Raw genomic sequence first — 21,882 nt, forward strand, 5'->3', positions numbered from 1 at the left:
CTGACAGAGACACAGCAAGAGATGGAACACAAGCAAGGGGAGTGGGAGAGGGAGAAGCAGGCTTCCCACAGAGCAGGGAGCCCGATGTGGGGCTCGATCCCAGGACCCTTGGGATCATGACCTGAGCCAAAGGCAGACAGACACTTAACAACAGAGCCACCCTGATGCCCCAGCTAGTCCATTTCCTAATCCAGTATCTTATCTGATGTTAAAAACACTTTGCCACGTCAGTCATATTAGCATATAGTCACTTTAAATGACTATATAGCACTACATCATAGAAGTATACTATAATGCCCCATGAAGGACACACTGTTCATAGTTTCTCCTCTGTAACAAAATAATGTTATGATAAACCTGTTTTTGGATAGATCTTTGTGCACAAATATTTGTCCACATACAATTATTTCTTCTGAATGTATAGTAGGAATTACTAGGTCAAAGGAAAAGCAAATTTAAGGCGTTTGTTACTTAATCTAATTTAGAGATTAGTAAACAGCACCTACACTTCATGAAAAATACAGGCGTGCCCAGGTGGCTCAGTCAGTTAAGCATCCAATTCCTGATTTTGGCTCAGGTTATTATCTCAGGGTTGTGAGATAGAGCCCCACTCAGGCTCCACATTCGGCACACAGTCTGCTTGAAACTCTCTCTCCCTCTCCCTCTTCTCCTCCCCCTGGCTCATGCTCGCTCTCTAAATAAATAAAATCATTAAAAAAGAAAATCTAAAGAGTACAGAAAGGGATATGGTGAAAAATACCTTACACTGCAGAGGCAACCAATATGGCCTGACATATCCAATGCGTATAAACCATAGTACAGGACCCTTGTAATTAAGTGGCAAACCATAAACAATTTCCTTTCATCTCAACAAAAGATCCCAGGAGACCACACCTCCCACTGTTTATGTAACTCACCACAGGAAGCTCAGGACTTCCAGTCATCTGTTGTCTCTCATCCCCTGGATGCTCATTTCCATGTGGCTCTTCTATCCCCATCATCAGTCTTCTACCCTCAATGCCCCAACCCTACATAAGAGTTTGTGCTCACTCAGCAAAATCCTCTGCACCTTCAACCTTCAATCATCACCTTGTTATCCTAGTTGGCCCACTGCCACGCTCTCCAATATTGCCCATCAAAATTCCTGATAAATTATCCTTACAGGGGCACCTGGGTGGCTCAGTGGTTTAATGCCTCTGCCTTCGGCTCAGGTCATGATCCTGGGATCGAGCCCCACATCGGGCTCTCTGCTCAGCGGTCCTCTCTCTCTGCCTGCCTCTCTGCCTACTTGTGATCTCTGTCAAATAAATCAATAAAATCTTAAAAAAAAAAAAAAAAATTTATCCTTCCAAAACACTGACTGCTCAGTTCTTTGGTCCTCAACTCCTCCAATTAGCTTGCCCTCCACTCCACCTCAGGCACTCAGTTCCCAAGACACACCATCTAGATCTGTGCCATCCTATACAGCAACCACTACTTGCCAGTGCCACACATGAAATACCATTTTAGCTATACTGGGTAAAAACATAAAAATTAATTTTACCATTTCTTTACTTTTTTAATGTGGCAACTAGAAAAGTTTCAATTATTTATGTGGCCTGCATTTCTACTGGACAGCACTGCTCTACATCTAGACCATTAAGGATAACAATCACATCTCTACCAACATCCAAGCAGCAACTCCCTCCTTTCCTAGCTTGTTCCCTTCAGGCCTGAATCCACAACTCTTCAGCCCCACTAGGATCTCCAAAACAGTGATCCAACCCACCCCTACAATTTTGTTTCCTTACTTGGAGTAGATCCTATGGTCCATTTACCCCCTTCTCTTTGTCATCTGTACTTACCTGGCAAAACCTTCCCGATTAATCCAACTCTGCTTATGTATTTCCATACAAGCACCAGAGAGTTATACACAAGAACACAACCACACCACACCAACCAGTCTCACTGAAGTAGGCTCTTAGGCTGGCTGGCAATATTACCACAACCAAATGACAATTCCGTACCCCACTTAATTCCCTAGTCACCCAGACAATCCATTCCTCAAGGCTTCCAAGGCTCCTCTCTCAGCTCACCTTCCATATTTCACCAAGACAGTAAGAACAATCAAAAAAGAATTCCTAAATCCTCCTACCAGGTACTCTGTCCTCCTCCTGTGTACTGAGGATGAACAGGCAAAGCTCCTATCTAAGCCACTTGTACACAAGATCCCAACTCCTCAAGGACTCAAGGACACTGTTAAAGCAATTCTCCCCCTGTTCTCTGCATCATTTTCCCCCCTCACAGAACAATCCCATTACCAGAGATATGATGTAATTTCTCTAACTTTAAAACCTCTGGACTTCACACTCCCTCAAGCTACTGCCTCACCTCTGCTCCCCTTTAGAGCAAAGCCACCAGAAAGTACTGTCTAAACTTGCTATTCCTTCCTCCCTGTCTTTCATTTTCTCTAAATCTATGCCAATCAGGTTTTTATCCTTACCACTCCACCAAAGCAGCTCAAGGCCAACAACCTACCTTCCTATTATCAAATCTACTAGTCAACCAACTTACCTTCCTATTTATGAAATCTACTGGTCCACTTTCAGTCCTCATTTTCTGCCTATCCGCACAGGGCAAAACTAACTACTTTCTCCAAATGGCTTTCAGTTCTCTTCCTCCTCCCTTTTTGCTGATCCCTCATGATCCTGACTCAAGCCTCAGTCCTTAAATCTCTTCCCTTTCTGCAGCACTCACTCCTTAATGACCCCACTTAGTTCCACAGATGCAAACACCAAATGCACACAGACACCTAGCTCTAGCCTGGGTCTCTTCCTTCAAGTCCAAATCCCATTAACTGCCTATCTCTACTTAGAAATCCAGTAAACTGGGGCGCCTGGGTGGCTCAATGGGTTAAGCCTCTGCCTTCAGTTCAGGCCATGATCTCTGGGTCCTGGGGTCGAGCCCTGCATCTGGCTTTCTGCTCAGCAGGGAGCCTGCTTCCCCCCACCCCTGCTTACCTCTGCCTACTTGTGATCACTGTCAAATAAATAAATAAAATCTTAAAAAAAAGGAAAAAAGAAATCCAGTAAACCTCTTCACATAAATGTATTTCCAAAACAAAGTTCTTTATCTCAACTCCCCTTCCCACCCCCACAACCCCCAAACCCTGTACTTCTCTGGAAATCTTCCACACTTCAGCATATGGTATCTGAATTGAACTCCTGCCAAAAACATTCATTTTTTTACTCTGCTCAGACCCCATATCTAACATAATAAAAAAGTCATGTTGGCTCTACCTTCAAACATTAGCCCAAAGGGCACACCTCTCACCAACTACCGCTGTTTCAAAGTTTCCATCACTCTCACCAGAAACATCTTAACAGCCTCCTAACTAACCTCCTTGGTTCCACACTCCCCTTTAAAATTCCAAGTCAGGGGACACCTGGGTGGCTCAGTTGGTTAAGCAGCTGCCTTCGGCTCAGGTCATGATCCCAGCGTCCTGGGATCGAGTCCCACATCGGGCTCCTTGCTCAGCAGGGAGCCTGCTTCTCCCTCTGCCTCTGCCTGCCATTCTGTCTGCCTGTGCTCGCTCTCTCCCTCTCTCTGATAAATAAATAAAATCTTAAAAAAAAATAAAATAAAATAAAATAAAAAAAAAATAAAATTCCAAGTCAGATTACAGCACTTCTCTTCCTAAACCCCTGATGGCTTCCCATCTCTCTGAACAAAAGGCAAAGTCCTGCAAGGCCCCACATGATCCGACCCCTCCTTCCCATTCTTTAGCTTCATTCCCTACTCCTCCTCCTCCCAGGGAAGCCTACTTGTTTTACCTCAAACAAGCCAAAAACATTACCACCTCTAATCCCTTACTGCTTGTGCACTTGTTATTCCTTCTGGCTAAGACACTCTTCCTCAAAACTGTATGATGTGCTCCCATGCTCTTTCAGGACTCTACTCAAACTTCACCTCCTCGAGAGCAGCTTTCCTTAAGCACCTTCTAAAACCGTACCCTTGGGGAGCCTGGATGTCTCAGTTAACCGTGTGCCTTCAGCTCAGGTCATGATCCCAGGGTCCTGAGATAGAGCCCCACATCATGCTCCCCGCTCAGTGGGCGGAGTCTGCCTCTCCCTCTCCCAAACCCACACACACTCATGCATGCTCTCTCAAATAAGTAAAATCTTTTTTTTTTTTCCAAGATTCTATTTATTTGACAGAGAGAGACACAACGAGAAAGGGAACACAAGCAGGGGGAGAAGGAGAGAGAGAAGCAGGCTCCCTGCTGAGCAGGGAGCCCAATGTGGGGCTTAATCCCGGAACTCCGGGATCTTGACTTGAACCAAAGACAGAGGCCCAACAACTGAGCCACCGAGGCGCCCTCAAATAAGTAAACTCTTTAAAAAAATAAAAAATAAAACTGTATTCTTTGTTATTCTCTATCCTAACTCTCTCAGTCTACTTTTTGTCAATTCAATAAGCACATACCTTCAGATTTACTATACAGAGGACCCCTCAACAATGCAGGCATTAGGAGCACCGACTGCCTGCACAATCAAAAACCCATGTATGACTGTTGACTCCCCCAAAACCTTAACTGCTAATAAAATACTGTTGACTGGAAGCCTTACCAATAACAAACACTCAACGCATGTTTTATATATCATAGGCATTATATGTTGTATTTTTTAAATAAAGCTAGAGAAAAGGAAATGTCATTAAGAAAATCAAAACAAGGGGAGCCTGGGTGGCTCAATGAGTTAAACCCTCTGCCTTCAGCTCAGGTCATGATCCTTGTTTCCTGGGATCGAGCCCTGCATCACACTCTCTGCTTGGCAGGAAGCCTGCTTCCCCCCACCCCGCCAACCTCTCTGCCTACTTGTGATCTCTGTTTGTCAAATAAATAAAATCTTTAAAAAAAAAGGGGGGGGGGCGCCTGGGTGGCACAGTGGGTTAAAGCCTCTGCCTTCGGCTCAGGTCATGATCTCAGGGTCCTGGGATCGAGCCCCACATCGGGCTCTCTGCTCGGCAGGGAGCCTGCTTTCTCCTCTCTCTCTCTGGCTGCCTCTCTGCCTACTTGTGATTTCTGTCAAATAAATAAATAAAATCTTAAAAAAAAAAAAAAAGAAGGACACCTGGGTGACTCAGTGGGTTAAGCCGCTGCCCTCGGCTCGGGTCATGATCCCAGGGTCCTGGGATAGAGTCCCACATCGGGCTCCTTGCTCAGCGGGGAACCTGCTTCTCTCTCTGCCTCTGCCTCCTTGTGCTCTCTCTCTCTCTCTGACAAATAAATAAATAAAATCTTTTTTTAAAAATTTAAAATAAATAAATAAAATGTACTTAAAAAAAGAAAGAAAGAAAGAAAATCAAAACAAAGACACCTGGGTGGCTCAGTCGGTTAAGCGTCCAACTCTTGATTTGGATCATCAGCTCATGATCTCAGGGTTATAGGATCAAGCCCCACGTCATGCTCCATGCTCAGCATGGAGTCTGCATGAGATTCTCCCTCTGCCCCTCTCCCTAATCACACATTCTCTCAGTAAACAAAATCTTAAAAAGGTAGAGAAAATCAAATCACATTTACAGTACTATATTATATTAAAAAAAAAAAAAATCCACATAAGTGGACCCATGCAGTCCAAACCTGTGTTTTTCAAGGTTCAAGTGTATAATCATTTATTATCTCCCTGAACTAGAATATAAGCTCCTGAGGGACAATATTCCACTCAGTATTGTATTCCAAACTGAACAGTATCTGATACACAGCAGAGGAGAACTAAATTCTTGGTGAATGAATGAATTCTTCTATAAATACATTAAATGTGTCTTATTCTATAATGGTTACATAATATGGAACATTCAAACAGGAAGACAATTTAACCAGTCCCTTGCTAATTAAAATTGTTTCCTAGATCTTCTAACTACCACCAATGCTACAATTAACTTTCTTGTAAGGAAGTCTTTATGGACTTACAAAAGGATACCTAAGAAACTCCTAAAATCAGAGTACCTGGGACTAAGGATATAGCATTGTGCATTCTGCTAGAAACAGGGCAAATGTCATTAATTAACTGAAGTCACAGGCGCCTGGGTGGCTCAGTCGGTTAAACTGCTGCCTTCGGCTCAGGTCATGATCTCAGGGTCATAGGATTGAGTCCCGCATCGGGCTCTCTGCTTAGCAGGGAGCCTGCTTCCCCCTCTCTCTCTGCCTGCCTGTCTGCCTACTTGTGATCTCGGTCTATCAGATAAATAAAATCTTTAAAAAAAAAAAATTAACTGAAGTCACTTTATTACTTAAATATTTAAGAGGTACCTCTAATTCAGGAGTGATGACAGAAGGATTATACAATGTAAGGTACCCCAAATTTGCTGTAATTTCTCACAATCCAGGATAATGATGTCTTCTTCCACCAAGGAAATCTCCCTAACTTTCAAGGGAAAAAAAGAGGCAAAGTTCCAAACCTAGTTAATCCTCAACTATTCAAGACTGCTTTGGTTATTTACTTTGTCATGTTTCTCTCCTCACCAACTGCTAAAAGACCTGGAGGAGGGGGGTGGAATCAGAACTCATGCATCTTATTTTAGAAAGACCATTCTTAAATTCCATACCTCATCTCGTCTTCCACCATTAAAAGAAGAGCTAAAGACTTTGCTGCTGCCGCCGCCCCTCTGTGGAGGCATCTTGTTAAAAGTTTTGCTTTTCTGTGAATTGGAGCGACGGGACTGGTTGCTAAAATTTTCATTTTTGGGATAGGAAGGTTCACGTTTGCGATTAAAACGCTTGGATCCACTTGAGTTCTTTCCATCTGAAAGCAAGAAATGCAAAGAATTAGTTAAGAAATGATACACAGGGCTCCTGGAGGATCAGTTGGAAGAGCATGTGATGCTTTATCTTGGGGTTGTAGGTTCAAGCATCCCCATCAGGTAGACACTACCTAAAAAAAAAATCTTTTAAAATAAACTAACAGGGATACCCGGCTGGTTCAGTCAGAAGAGCCTGGAACTCTTTTTTTTTTTTTTTTTTTTTTTTTTTTTTTTTTAAAAAGATTTTATTTATTTATTTATTTGACAGAGAGAAATCACAAGTAGATGGAGAGGCAGGCAGAGAGAGAGAGAGAGAGGGAAGCAGGCTCCCTGCTGAGCAGAGAGCCCGATGCGGGACTCGATCCCAGGACCCTGAGATCATGACCTGAGCCGAAGGCAGCGGCTTAACCCACTGAGCCACCCAGGCGCCCCGAGCCTGGAACTCTTGACCTTAGGGTTTTAGGAAAATAAAATCTTTAAAAATAAAAATAAAAATAAAGGTAAGTAGACCCTTCCACAATCTCTAATAAGAAACCTTGGTTTGGACCAGAGCTTTGGGCAAGACAACTCACAGTAAGGTGGTTTTTACTTTGGCTCTTTATTTTTGTTACAGATTGTATTTACTTATTTATTTGAGAGAGTGATCAAGTGAGAGAGAGAGAGAAAAGGCATGAGGAAGCATGAGCGGGGAATAGGGAGAAGCAGAGGCGGACTGCCCACTGAGCAAGAAGCCCAATGCGGGGGGCTCCATCCCAGAACCCCAGGATCACAACCCCAGCAGAAGGCAGATGCTCAACCCACTGAGCCACCCAGGTGTCCCAACTTTTTTTTTTTTAATTTATTTATTACAGAGATCACATGTAGTCAGAGAGGCAGGCAGAGAGCCCGATGTGGGACCCGATCCCAGGACCCTGGGATCATGACCAGAGCTGAAGGTAGAGGCTTTAACCGACTGAGCCACCCAGGTGCCCCCCAACTTTTTTTTTTTAAATGCCAAAGCCTGAAGGGTCCCTCCTTCAAGAGGGATACAAATGCAAATGAAACCACAAAGATTTTTAGTTCACAATATCTCTCTTTTTTACAGGGTTTAACAACTGCCCTTACAAAAGTCCACTTAGATGAAGTGATTAAAAAGTGCCTGGGGCACTCAGGCTGGCTCAGTCCACAGGGCATGCAACTCTTGATCTCAGGGTCCTAAGTTTGGGAGCACCACATTGGCCATACACCCTACTTTTAGAAAAATTTTTTTAATTAAAAAAGAAAAAGAAAAAGGAGTCATCCTATATCTGTTAGGGAAAAGTATTTTACCTGGAAGCAGGATAGAAGACATTATTCTCCTTAAATTACTACAACTTAGCAAGATTCTATAGTGCAAAGGCTTGGGCTAGGCTCTAGCAGGTACATTCGAAAGGCATAAAAACAAAATAATATTTACATATACACTAGACATCAAACTGAGAAGCCATTAAATTGACAAAACAAAATAAGTTGAGTTCTAAAAACATATTAGATCAGCATGAGTCATATTCTTTTAAAAAACATTTCTAGGAGCGCCTGGGTGGTTCAGTCAAGCATCCGACTCTCGGTTTCCACTCAGGTCATAATCTCAGGGTTGTCAGACTGATCCCTGCAGCTCAGTATGGAGTGTGCTTAAGATTCTCTCTCCTTCTCTCTTTGCCCTCCCCCGGCTCACTCTCTCTTCCCCCTCTCAAGTAAAATCTGAGAAAAAAAATTTTTAAATATATTTCTTGCTTTTTTCCTCCAGTCATAAGAACACATGTTCAATTTTGAAATCTGGAAGAATAATTTAAATTTGCCCCTATCCACAGAATACCAACTTAGACACAGTGCATAATTTCCTTTCACTCTCCATTTCATCCACTTGCCACATCTCTCACAAAATGACAGACTTACAAAATATACTGTCTTCTATTACTCCATGAGCATTTTCATGCATCTCTAGTCTTCAAAGAATAATTAACGGCTGCACAGTCTACATATACTTACAATAGAATATAACCAATCTCCTACTGCTATATATTTAGGTGGTTTCTAGTTAACTAGTTAGCATTGGGAGCGTCTTTATATAGAGGACTGTGCGTACGATCACGTCAAATTCTCAAAATGAAATCAGCAGATTAAGTATGATCACTAAAGTCTTTTATGCATTCTCAAGTTTCTTTCTAAAACCATTGTACCGGGCGCCTGGGTGGCTCAGTGGGTCAAGCCTCTGCCTTCGGCTCAGGTCATGATCTCAGGGTCCTGGGATGGAGTCCCACATCTGGCTCTCTGCTCAGCAGGGAGCCTGCTTCCTCCTCTCTCTCTGCCTGCCTCTCTGGCTACTTGTGATCTCTATCAAATAAATAAATAAAATCTTTAAAAAAAAAAAAAGTAAAACCATTGTACCTATTTATTTACATTTTAACAACATTGTAACAGAGAAAAGTCTAGGTCACTACATTATTGACAATGCCAAGTCGAATAAACTTTGCCAAACTGAAGGGTCTAAATTCTTGTTTTAAATTTTATTTTCTCTGACTTGTAGCAACAAATACTTTTTCAATCTGTTGACCATTTGTATTTTGTATAAAGAACACTTGTTTTGGGGGCACCTGGGTGGCTCAGTGGGTTAAGCCCCTGACTTCAGCTCAGGTCATGATCTCAGGGTCCTGGGTTCAAGCCCCACATCACATCCCATTGGGCTTTCTGCTCAGCAGGGAGCCTGCTTCCCCCTCTCTGTCTGCTGCTCTGCCTCTGCCTACTTGTGATCTCTCTCTCTCTCTCTCTGTGTCAAATAAATAAAATCTTAACCAAAAAAGAAAGAATACTTGTTTTTATTCTTTGCCCGATATTTTCTACTTGGGAGTCGAACTGCATAGATTGTTTGGTCCGCAATTGAAAGAAGAATCCTGACAAGACACATTTAACATGTGCCAAAGTTTATCAGCAAAAAAAAAAAGGGAAAATGAAACCTATCTGAAGACAATATAAACCTGAATAACTAAATGTAGAAAAGGTCCCCAAATTAGTCTTTGGGCAAAAAAAGACTACTTTATCTTTCTTCTCCCTCTGCCCATTCCATGTTGTCTTTTTTTTAAATCTCGGAATAAAATGTATTTGTTAAAGGTTATATTTATTTGAGAGACAACAAATGAGGGGGCACGCAGAGGGAGAGGGAGAAGCAGACTCCCCACTGAGTAGGGAGCCCGATGTGGGGATGTGGCACTCGATCCCAGGACCCTGGGATCATGACCTGGGCTGAAGGGAGACGCTTGGCTGACTAAGCCATCCAGGCGCCTTCAGAATAAAATTTCTTTTATTTTAAAAAGATTTCTGTCGGGGCCTGGGTGGCTCAGTGGGTTAAGCCGCTGCCTTCGGCTCAGGTCATGATCTCAGGGTCCTGGGATCGAGTCCCACATCGGGCTCTCTGCTCAGCAGGGAGCCTGCTTCCCTCTCTCTTTCTCTGCCTGCCTCTCCATCTACTTGTGATTTCTCTCTGTCAAATAAATAAATAAAATCTTTAAAAAAAAAAAAAAAAGATTTCTGTCCTGTGACGTGGATGGAACTAGAGGGTATCCTGCTTAGTGAAATAAGTCAATCGGAGAAAGACAACTATCATATGATCTCCCTGATATGAGAAAGTGGAGATGCAACATGGGGGGTTTAGGGGGTAGGAAAAGAATAAATGAAACAAGATGGGATTGGGAGGGAGACAAACCATAAGTGACTCTTAATATCACAAAACAAACTGAGGATTGCTAGGGGGAAGGGGGTTGGGAGAAGGGAGTGGGGTTATGGACATTGGGGAGGGTATGTGCTATGTTGAGTGCTGTGAAGTGTGTAAACCTGGCGATTCACAGATCTGGGGATAAAAATACATTATATGTTTACAAAAAAAATTTTTTTAATTAAATTTAAAAAAAAGATTTCCATCCTATCTTAGATTTGTCTATATTCACTACATATCTTATTTCAACATGGAAATCTGACCAAATCAAGGCTGCATACTAATTTAATGGCTTTCATTTCAGCAGAAACTTAGAATGGAAGTTGGGGGACTCTTAATGAAGAAATCATTAGGCTTACGCTCAAACTTTAAGGAGGTGGTGCTTTAAAAATCAAGAGGATTCCACCATGAGCCTCAGAAACTACAAAGTTTCTCCCCCCAAATATAGCTTAATCCTGTTATATTAAAAATATGTAATTCAAGGGCACTTCTCCCTCTCTCTTTGCTGCTCCCCTGCTTGTGTTCTCTCTCTGTGTCAAATAAAAAAATCTTTAAAAAAAGAAAAGAATAGGGGCGCCTGGGTGGCTCAGTGGGTTGGGCCGCTGCCTTCGGCTCAGGTCGTGATCTCAGGGTCCTGGGATCGAGCCCCACATCGGGCTCTTTGCTCGGCAGGGAGCCTGCTTCCTCCTCTCTCTCTCTCTCTGCCTGCCTCTCTGTCTACTTGTGATCTCTCTCTGTCAAATAAATAAATAAAATCTTTAAAAAAAAAAAAAAAAAAAAAAAAAAAAAGAATATATTGGGGCGCCTGGGTGGCTCAGTGGGTTAAAGCCTCTGCCTTAGGCTCAGGTCATGATCCCAGGGTCCTGGAATCAAGCCCCAAATTGGGCTCTCTGTTCAGCAGAGAGCCTGCTTTCCCCTCTCTCTGCCTGCCTCTCTTCCTACTTATGACCTCTGTCTGTCAAATAAATAAACAAAATCTTAAAAAAAAAAAGAAGTGTGTGTGTCTGTATATATATATACGTGTGTGTGTATATACAGATATATACACACACACGTAGAAAAATAGAGGGAGACATACACATACACACCAAGAAATAGACTCTTAACTAAGGTGAACAAACTGATGGTTACCAGAGGGGAAGTGGGGGCGGGGGTGAAATAGGTGAAGGGGATTAAAGAGTACACTTATCATGATAAGCACTGAGTAATAGATACAACTACTGAACCACTATATTGTACACCTGAAACTAATATATGTTAACTATACTGGAATTAAAAGTAAAATCTTAATTTAAAAAATTTTTTCTGGGCGCCTGGGTGGCTCAGTGGGTTAAGCCGCTGCCTTCGGCTCAGGTCATGATCTCAGAGTCCTGGGATCGAGTCCCGCATCGGGCTCTCTGCTCAGCAGGGAGCCTGCTTCCCTCTCTCTCTCTCTCTGTCTGCCTCTCCATCTACTTGTGATTTCTCTGTCAAATAAATAAATAAATAATCTTTAAAAAAAAAAAAAAAAAAAAAAAAAAATTTTTTCTAGGGGCACATATATATCTGTGTGTGTTTGTATATATATAAATATATATATAGAAACAGGTCTGGAGGGGCACCTGGGTGGCTCAGTTAGTTAAGCGGCTGCCCTTGCCTCAGGTCATGATCCTGGGGTCCTGAGATCAAATCCTTCATTGGGCTCCCTACTCAGCAGGGAGCCTGCTTCTCCCTCTCTCTGCCGCTCACCATGCTTGAGTGCTCTCTCTCTTTCTGTCAAATAAATAAATAAAATCTTAAAAAAAGAAAAAAGAGGGGTGCCTGGGTGGCTCAGTGGGTTGAGCCTCTGCTTCTCTGGCTTGGGTCATGATCTCAGGGTCGTGGGATCGCGCCCCGCATCAAGCTCTCTGCCCGGCGGGGAACCTGCTTCCCGCCCTCCTCTCCGCCTGCCTCTCTGCCTACCTGTGAGGCCTCTCTCTGTCATATAAATAAATAAAATATTTTTTAAAAAGAAAAAGAGCTGGAGGGGCACCTGGGTGGCTCAGTGAGTTAAAGCCTTTGCCTTCAGCTCAGGTCATGATCCCAGGGTCCTGGGATCAAGCCCCAGATCGGGCTCTCTCCTCCACAGGGAGCCTGCTTCCTCCTCTCTCTCTCTCTCTGCCTGCCTCTCTGCCTACTTATGATCTCTGTCAAATAAATAAATAAAATCTTTAAAAAAAAAAAAAAGAAAGAAAGAAACAGATCTGGAAAGGCAATGCGCAGGCTGTTAAGACAGTTAACTTCGGAAAATACAGCTTCACTTTTACCTAATCAAGTGGTTTCCAATCCTGCCAGTTTGAAGGAATCACCCAGATAAGCTTTTAGGGGATCCCTATGCTCAGGTCTCACCCTCTAAGATTCTGACTTAAGTATACAAAAAGTTCTGTATACTTACCGTTTGGGTAATTTTGAAAACTACTAAGTCCCTAGAAAAAATTATTTCTAGGTAAGATGACCAACTTATTTTATAGCAGACTAATAAATCCTAAGTAAAGATACCCTCAAAAAAAGAAAAGGAGGGGCACCTGGGTGGCTCAGTGGGTTAAGCCTCTGCCTTCAGCTCAGGTCATGATCTCGGGGTCCTGGGATTGAGCCCCGCATCAGGCTCCCTGCTCATCAGGGAGGCTGCTTCCTGGCCCCCACCAGCCTGCTGCTCTACCTGTGCGCTCGCTCGCTCTCTCTCTCTCTTCCCCCGTCAAAAAAAAGAAAATCTTAAAAAAAAAAAAAGAAAGAAAGAAAAGAAAAAGAAGAAGAAAGAAAGAAAAGGAAGCACAAGCTGATAAAATCAAAGTCTGAATTTTGAAATCAACCACTTCAAACTTCCCTGTCACCAGCATGGCTTAAATGAGAGGTATGCCATCCTCTCCAAACCTGACCAAATCACAACCTGGGAGTTGAGTTAACAGTCACAGGCGATGGCAGCAATGCAGAGAGCAGATGGTCACAGAAACTCTGCCAGGCTAGGTTTACTCCTACCAATCACCTTTCAATCCCAGGTAGGGAAACTGACCAGAGTTTAACCTTAAGTTAGAACTTAAGAACTACACTTTTACCTACTATTTCAGTCAGCCACAGTTACTGACCAACACAGCATCACTGGTAACACAAAGTGAAGCTTTAGTTCTCTCGCAAATGTTCTTACTTGTGGAGTTGATAATAAGATTTCAAATAAGTAGAAAATTCAGAGGAATAGGGGGTCCAAGCTAACTTCACCATGAGAACAAATGAGGGCTTATGAAAACAAGGCAGGTACAGAAAACATGGATTTTCCAAACCTCATTACCGAAGACTGTTTCAGATGATACTGCATTTGACCCTAATACTTTCAATACAAGCACCTAATAGTTACATAGATTTAGGTAAAGCCAGATTCTACATTTGAACAAGAAAGTTCTATTTTTATTTCTTCACTTATTACCACACAGGCAAGGAAAGTTTCATCACATTTACAGAACTGCTCTCTGATGGACAGGGAACTGCTCATTTCTAAAACAGATTACAAAATGACCACATATGTATCACGATTTTAGCTGCTCAAACAAACTCCATCATCTTGTCTTCCAGTCGCCTAAAAGTATGAAGTTATATAACTGAAGTTAGAGTCTGGCTTTATCTCCAGACCCAGGCAACAGGCAGCTAAAGACTGAAGGTACAGTCAGGCCTGTGACCCAGAGATAAAATTCGGAGTACGGTTTTTGGTATATCTCATAGACAACTTGTCAGGACACGCATATGAATAACATGGGGGGTAGAATCTGTCCTCTTTTCTCTGAAAGCAGACAGCAATAAAGATGATCTGCTTCAGATTTTGGAAAAAGTCAAGTTCCTGGCAGAAACATATTCTCCACTATAAGTTTTAAATTTCCAAGTGGTGGTTCTCAGTCCTGGCTGCACAGAAGACTCACTTGCGAGACTTTTAAAACCGGATGCCAGGGCCCAAGGACCCAATCTAGACCTAAAAAATCAGAAAGAGGGGCGCTTGGGTGGTTCAGTTGTTGAGTGTCTGCTTTTGGCTCAGGTTGTGATCCCAGGGTCCTGGGAGCAGGGAAGCCTGCTTCTCCTCCCATTCCCCCTGCTTCTGTTCCCTCTCTTGCTGTGCCTCTCTCTGTCATATAAATAAATAAAATATTTTTTAAAAAATCAGAAAGAATCCCTAGGGAAGAGTTCCACACATCCCTATTAAATAAATAAATAAATAAATAAAATAAAAAAGAGCCTCAAGAAATTCTGATGCACAAGCCAGAGCTGAGAACTACAGAGGACGACTATCAAGACACATTCTAAAAGGGACAAGACTGTTGGTTAAATGACTCAAATCCAGAACTCAGGATCACAGAGTCAACAAGAGACTTGAAACCTTAATCCATGTCTCAGTTCTTCCATATCTCCCTAACAGAAAGGTCTCTACCAAATAACACATCTCAGTCTTTCCCTCCATTGCCAAATTAAAGGCCAAAATCTTTCCACAGTTAAATAACTTGGCATCGTCAACATTTCTAGCTCTAGTTCTAACAGGTGGCACAACCTAGAGGTCAGAAAACCAGCCAGGAAGTTTCTGCTGCTGATTCATGCTGTAATCACAAGCAAGTTGCTTACCCATCACTCGGAGTAGTTGACAAGCACCCCTGGAGGGGCAACATATGGCCTTACTATAGAAACAACTGACAACGAATTAAATCCAGCTGAAATTAGTAATTCTTAATGAAAGAAAGAGAGAAGTGGTATAAAAAATGACACGTGCCAGGGCACCTGGGCGGCTCAGTGGGTTAAACCTCTGCCTTCGGCTCAGGTCATGATCTCAGGGTCCTCGGATTGAGCCCCGAATCGGGAATCTCTGCTCAGCAGGGAGCCTGCTTCCCCCTCTCTGCCTGCTTGTGATCTCTGTCAAATAAATAAATAAAACCTTAAAAAAAAAAATGACACATGCCAACAAACTGAGGGTTGCTGGGGGTGGGAGGGGAGAGAAGGGACAGGGTGTTGAGTGATGAACATTGGGGAGGATGTGTGTTATGGTGAGTGCTGTGAATTGTGTAAGATTGATGATTCACAGACCTGTAACCCTGAAGCAAATAATACATTATATGTTAATAAAATTAAAAAATTTAAAAAATTGGGCGCCTGGGTGGCTCAGTGGGTTAAGCCGCTGCCTTCGGCTCAGGTCGTGATCTCAGGGTCCTGGGATCGAGTCCCGCATCGGGCTCTCCACTCAGCAGGGAGCCTGCTTCCTCCTCTCTCTCTCTCTGCCTGCCTCTCTGCCTACTTGTAATCTCTGTCTATCAAATAAATAAATAAAATCTTTAAAAAAAAAAAATTTAAAAAATATATAATAAACCATATCTTATGTTAAAAAAGAATGGCAAGTGCCAAGTTACCTGCATACAAAGGGCAATTTATAAATACTGCCTAGAACTTTTTTTTTTTAAGATTTTATTTATTTATCTGACAGAGACAGAGCATAAGCAGGGGGAGCAGCAAAGGGCGAGGGAAAACCTGGCTCCCTGCTCAGGACCCTGAGATTATGACCTGAGCCATAGGCAGACACTTAACACAACTGAGCTACCCGGGTGCCCCTGCCTCAGACCTCCTAAGAATTCACTTGAGAGACACCTGCGTGGGTCAGTAGGTGAAACATGTGACTCCTGATTTCAGCTCAGGTCATGATCTCAGGGGTGTGATCGAGCCCCATGTAGAGCTCCACACTGGGCACAGAGCCTGCTAAAGATTCTCTCTCTCAGGGTGCCTGTTCCCTCTCTCGCTTTGTCTGCCAAATAAAGAAATTCTTTTTAAAAAGAAGGAAAGAAGGAAGTATGGATGGATTTTAAAAAAGAAGAAGAAGAAGAAAAGAAAAGAAAGAAAGAAAAAGAAAAAACCCTCGGGCGCCTGGGTGGCTCAGTTGGTTAAGCAACTGCCTTCAGCTCAGGTCATGATCCCAGAGTCCTGGGATCAAGTCTCACATTAGGCTCCCAGATCCATGGAGAGTCTGCTTCTCCCTCTGACCTTTTCTCTCTCTCTCTCTCTCATGCTCTCTCTCACTCTCTCTCTCTCAAATAAATAAATAAAATCTTAAAAAAAAACTCTCTCCCTCTGCTCTCCCCTCAGCCCTCCCCATCTCTCCCTCTCTTAAAAAAAACAAAAAACACTTGAACAAATCACTCTCACCCCCCTCTAAAGCCTCAGTTTTCTTGTCCATGATCTGAGGCTTGTCCTCTACCCCACCTCCTCATAATGTCATGAAGATTAAGGGAAAACTTCTGTAAAATGCCTACCACAATGGTTAGCACAAAGTTACCATTATTATTTGGAAGACTACTATTATTAATATATCTAAATCATTCTTGTCAAAAGCACCCCCTAGACTTCCAACAAAGCCATATAAACCAAGGACTTCAGCCAAAAGGCCCAGAAATTCTTATGACTTCTCTAAGTGGTTTTTATTAAAGGCTTAAGTCACCTCAATTTTCAAAGCCATCAAAAATCTCCAGGTCCATTTACAGCCCAGAAGCATTCTTCAAGGCAGATTACCACTAGTAATCTGGCTCCTGGTACTGGAATAAGAGGAAGTGTGTCAGGATAGTGCTTCGTATCACCAACCTCAAAATAACTGCTTCATAATACCTGACCTTCCCTTAACCTCCATGGTAGTATATCCCCCACCCAGGGGAATGGGGCAAGAGCCTGGTTCTGGGCCAGGGTCCACTGTTTGTCCATAAACTGTGTAACCTCTCCTGCCTCTTTTTACTTTCTTTGCTCCTTCTAAATGACTTTCCCCAAACCCTAAACCACCTTTCTCCTCTGGGCCATATTCCTAGGCTATTCACTGTTAAGTGTTCTTAGAATTGTATCTTAGAACTATTGGAACAAAGCTGTAGGAATATACCTAAGAAAAGGAGTGTTATGTGAATGTTTGAAGCAATTAGCCAAAGCAAAGAAACTGTGGTATGCCACTCTGGCAGAAAAGATCAAGTAAATCCCAGGAGCCAAATTTACCTATTTTCTGCGTGCATGAACTTAAGCCAACTGCAGGAACAAAGACTCAAGTGTATTAAACATGTAACTAGGAAGCAAATGACCATTTCTGTCATGCAGTTTAGAAAATAGAACAGACAGGGGTTTTTTCACCTGAAGTAGGGAAAGGAGAGAGGAAATGGGAATTAAATATTTAAAATCTGAACAATCCTTATTCTTGTTACTTTGACAAAAGAAGGCAAGTTATGTATTTTCACCTTACTTCCCCTTTCTTTCTTCAACTCAGTACTCTGAAACTCAAGAGGTCCTTTCAACAGTTTCCAGCAGAATCGAGTACATGAAGTGTTGGGTCAACTTCTGAAATACTACAGAAACCTCTTATGGAATTATGCTGAATTTGGGCCTACCGTTTTGTTAGAGCAACTCCCTAGAATCACTGTGTTAAGAGGTCCCAAATGATGTCTGCTGCCATGGTCTTAGCTATAATGTTCTTAATGGAGCTTATGCTATTCTTCAATTCAACCTTAAAAGTTAGCTAATATCCAGCGTTTCCTAAGCCATTTTTAATATCTACTTATTCTGCCTTTGATCTGTTCCTAAATGCATGCAGTGGATTATGGCTGATCAACTACAAACCTATCCTACCTATTTGCTAAAGGTACACAGCAGTAGCCAGGAAAGTAGGCACTGGCAATGGCAAACATGCACAAGTTTTCTAACATACTAAAAACAAAACCTAATGCTACCAGAGGCCACACTATATTTTATAAAACTTAGCAAAAAATCCTTTACAGGAGTTTTTACTTCCTTCCTCAGAATCTTTAAATTAAGAAGGTGAACAAGTGTTTTAAGAGCATTCTACAGTATTTGTCATAAAAAAAATCACTTTAGTCAGAATGAATCCAACAATAAGTATTCTATCAAGTTTATCTGAAACATTAACCCTGACAAGTATTTTCTGGTCAAACTATAACAGAAGTGTCTATCAACCTCTTGGGCAATCAGTTAGTTCTAATCAACATATACAAAGTCAGGGACAAAGTAAAATGCTTTAAAATACTTCAATTTTCTTGTTTGGATTGTCACAAACTTTCACTACTGCCTCACTTGAGAATAAACTCAAGGCATTTACTGCAAGCCCAGAAAAATTAGTTGACAATCTAGATAGCTAGAAAATCACCATCTTTATCTTTACATCTGGGAATAGAGTGCAAAAGCAGTTATTTATCAACCACACTGAGAAATACTCAGACCACACAAAACCAGCAGTTTTGGCCAAGAGGGCCGGCTACCCTCTATCTCTAGAGGGATCTGTGATAAAGCTACACAAGTACAAAACCCCCAAATTAATCTACATAATACTGCCTGAAAGTCCACACTAATCCCTGCTTAGATATTTAAAGCATTCTCTTACGATAAGACAACTGGACTCCACCTGGAATTCCACAATTAGTTTCTAGAAGCACTCAGCGTACCACGTAAAAAAGTTTGCTATATCCAACAGATCAATTCTGAACTCAAGTCAGCCTTACAGGTGTTTTTCCTCTTTGCATTTAAGCCTTATAGTTTTTAAATCTTAAAAAGTTTTAAACTGGACCTCCACATTTGGAGACTTCAAATCTTCACCTGTCTGCCACATATCTCCACTTCCACTGAAAACATCTTCCTACTCCTGCTGATATAATCACAGCACAAAATAGCAGAGATTTGTACACAGGCTTTGAAGTAAGATGGAGAACATTCGATTCCAGACTCTGCGAACACCTAAACTCCTGGCCTCTTGGCTTTTTCCTTCTTTAGAAATGAACAATTCCGGGGTGCCTGGGTGACTCAGTGTGTTAAGCCTCTGCCTTCAGCTCAGGTCATGATCGAGCCCCCCATCAGGCTCTCTGCTCAGCAGGGAGCCTGCTTTCCCCTCTCTGCCTGCCTCTCTACTTGTGATCTCTCTCTCTCAAATAAATAAAATTAAATTAAGAAAAAAAGAACAATTCCACCATACTGGACAGGTTAATAACTGTAGTATAAATAACAGAGGCATAAACCTACGCCACTCGCTGGCACATGGTAAGCCCTCAATAAATGGTAGCTATCATCACCATGATGGTCATAATACTGAGAAACATAACTACAAAAATGACAAAATCTTCCCTGTAAAAGGCCTCTAACCTACACAGCGAAATAGGCATGATGTGTATTTGGTGGATAATAGGTGTCAGGTATTCTTCTAAGCTCTTAGTTCATTTGCTCCCTAAGTTAATTTATTTAATTCTAATCATCTCCACATTTACAGAAAAGGAAACTTGGAAGCTCAAGGTCTGGCAGATCTAAAAAGACTGAAACAGAGCCCATGCTCTTAACCACTACTCCACAGGGAACAAAGCCATCTGAGGACGAATCCTGTTCAACAGAGAGATGGATCTGAAACCAGGTTATTAAATATGAAATTTGAGTTTGAAAAGTCCTTGGGCCCCACCCTCCACTGTTTAAACTTGAATGCCATCCAATGCTAATTCAACATTAAAGGGTAGAACAAGTTGGTGGTTTAGGAGCTTGGACTGGTGAGTCAGACAACCAGGTCTTAAGGCCCGCCGTGAGGCACATACTGGCTGAGTGACCTTACCTTTTCTGAACCTCAGTTTCCTCATCCGCAAAATGGGGATAAGAGTAGCACCTACTTCACCCATCTGTTTCGTGTGTTAATGCAAGGTTAATGCAAGGATTCACGTAAACGACGCTGTACAGTGCCCATTAAGTTTTAATTTTCAAATAATTGGAGCCACGGAAAAGGGGAGAAAGGTAGGAAACGATAATAGAAAGTGGGCTGTCCCTGGGTGACCCAGCAGACACCAGAGCGAGGATCCTCCCCAGCCGCAGGGGCAGTCGCCCCCCTCCCTCCCACCGCCCTTACCGCTCTTGGGTTTAGACTCGCCGGCCGGCCCCGCCGAGGCGGAGCGGGGCGGCTGTTGCCCTTTGCTGCTGCCCGAAGAGGCGGAGGAGCTGCTGGAGCCGCTGTTCTTGTCCATGTCGGAAGCGGTGGCGGCGGCGTTGGGGGAGCTCTGCGGCATCAACGGGGGCCTCGGCGGCGGCGGCGGTCGGAGCGGAGCGGGCGCGGCGGGGACCCAGGCTCATGGCGTTCGGGGCCGGCGGGGGTCGGCGGCGGCAGCGGTTCTCGGCCTTCATGGCGACATTTTTTCCCTGTTTCCTTCCTCGGCTTCTCAAACTGTAAAGAGAAGCGGCGGGCGGGGCTGTCGAGCCCAGCGGCGGCGGTGGTGACAGAGAAGGAGGAGGAGGCCGGGGCTCGGAGGTCCGGGCCGGGCCTGGCGGGGCGGAGGCTGCGGGGGAAGGGGAGGCGAGGGAGGGTGCGCGAGCCCCGCCGGCCGGCCGGACACGCTCTCCCGCCGCGGGGCAGGGGAGAGGGCTGGCTGTCTTGGTGTCGGGGACGTGTGTCTCCGACACAGCGACCGACACTCGCCTCTAGGCCGAGGCCGAGGTGCTCCGGGAATGGCGACGAGTCGCCAAACAGCATCTCGAAGAACCCGGATGGACTATATATATAGTGGCGATGTGGGAGTGACGCCCTCTGGGAAACGTAGTTTTCTATCTACATCCGGACCCAGTTATTCTGGGGCCGGGTTCCCCCCGCCCCGCCTTTGAAAGAATGATGGGACTTGTAGTTCAGGTTTTATAACGAGTATGCTAATGTGCATAATAATAAAATATGCACTAGTCATAATAATATAACATGCACCAGTACTAATAACGAATCCAAACATTGGAATGCCTGTGGAATTTTTTTATTTGGTTCATTTATAGTTCTTATTCAGTATCAATATCAAGGTATTTATGGCTCTTATTTTATCTCCCAATAAGAATAAGGGTAAAAATAATGACAAAACCCTACATTTAATATAACTTTACAGCACTTCTTCATACAGCACTTCATTTCATTGTTAATAAGTCATTTATTAATATAAGCCATCGTCAGTGCACCTGGGTGGCTCAGTGGGTTTAGCAACTGACTCTTGGTTTCCCCGCACATCATGATTTCAGGGTTGTGAGATGGAGCCCCACCTCAGTCTCCTCCAGGCTTGCAGAGCCTCCTTAAGATTCTGTCTCCTTGTCACTCTGCCCCTCCCCTCCCCCACTTGCACGTGCTTTCTCTCTCTCTCAAGAAAAAATATATATGTCATTGTTAATATTTCATCGTTAATAGGATTATCATTGAATGCTTATCATTAGCAGGCATTGCTGTGTGGGTTATATGGATTACCACACTTAATCCTCACATTAACTCAAATTTAAAGACAAGGAAACTGGTTCCAAAAGCTTAAATCAGTTACCCACCATCACATAGTGAATATGTGGTGATCTCAACAACCTATGAGATAAGC

The 21,882-nt window shown here is 43.1% G+C and overlaps 1 protein-coding gene across 5 annotated transcripts in view; it reads right to left on the bottom strand.

The window, feature by feature from the left end:
- Positions 1-21,034, bottom strand: part of RNF10 (ring finger protein 10) — a 42,245-nt gene extending 21,211 nt beyond the window's left edge. For 4 of the 5 annotated variants that reach the window (XM_059138853.1, XM_059138851.1, XM_059138850.1 and 1 more), the window contains exons 1-2: positions 20,400-21,034; positions 6,586-6,782 (exon numbers count right to left, since the gene is read on the bottom strand). In XM_059138853.1, coding sequence (XP_058994836.1) covers positions 6,586-6,782; positions 20,400-20,556 — 354 coding nt within the window. In that variant the 5' untranslated portion in view covers positions 20,557-21,034. The remainder of the gene's footprint in view (positions 1-6,585; positions 6,783-20,399) is intronic. The other variant, XM_059138852.1, reaches the window with a different exon arrangement.
- Between the last annotated feature and the right edge of the window lie 848 nt (positions 21,035-21,882).

Source organism: Mustela lutreola, chromosome 11 (assembly GCF_030435805.1).
Source record: "Mustela lutreola isolate mMusLut2 chromosome 11, mMusLut2.pri, whole genome shotgun sequence".
Classification (NCBI taxonomy): Eukaryota; Metazoa; Chordata; class Mammalia; order Carnivora; family Mustelidae; genus Mustela; species Mustela lutreola.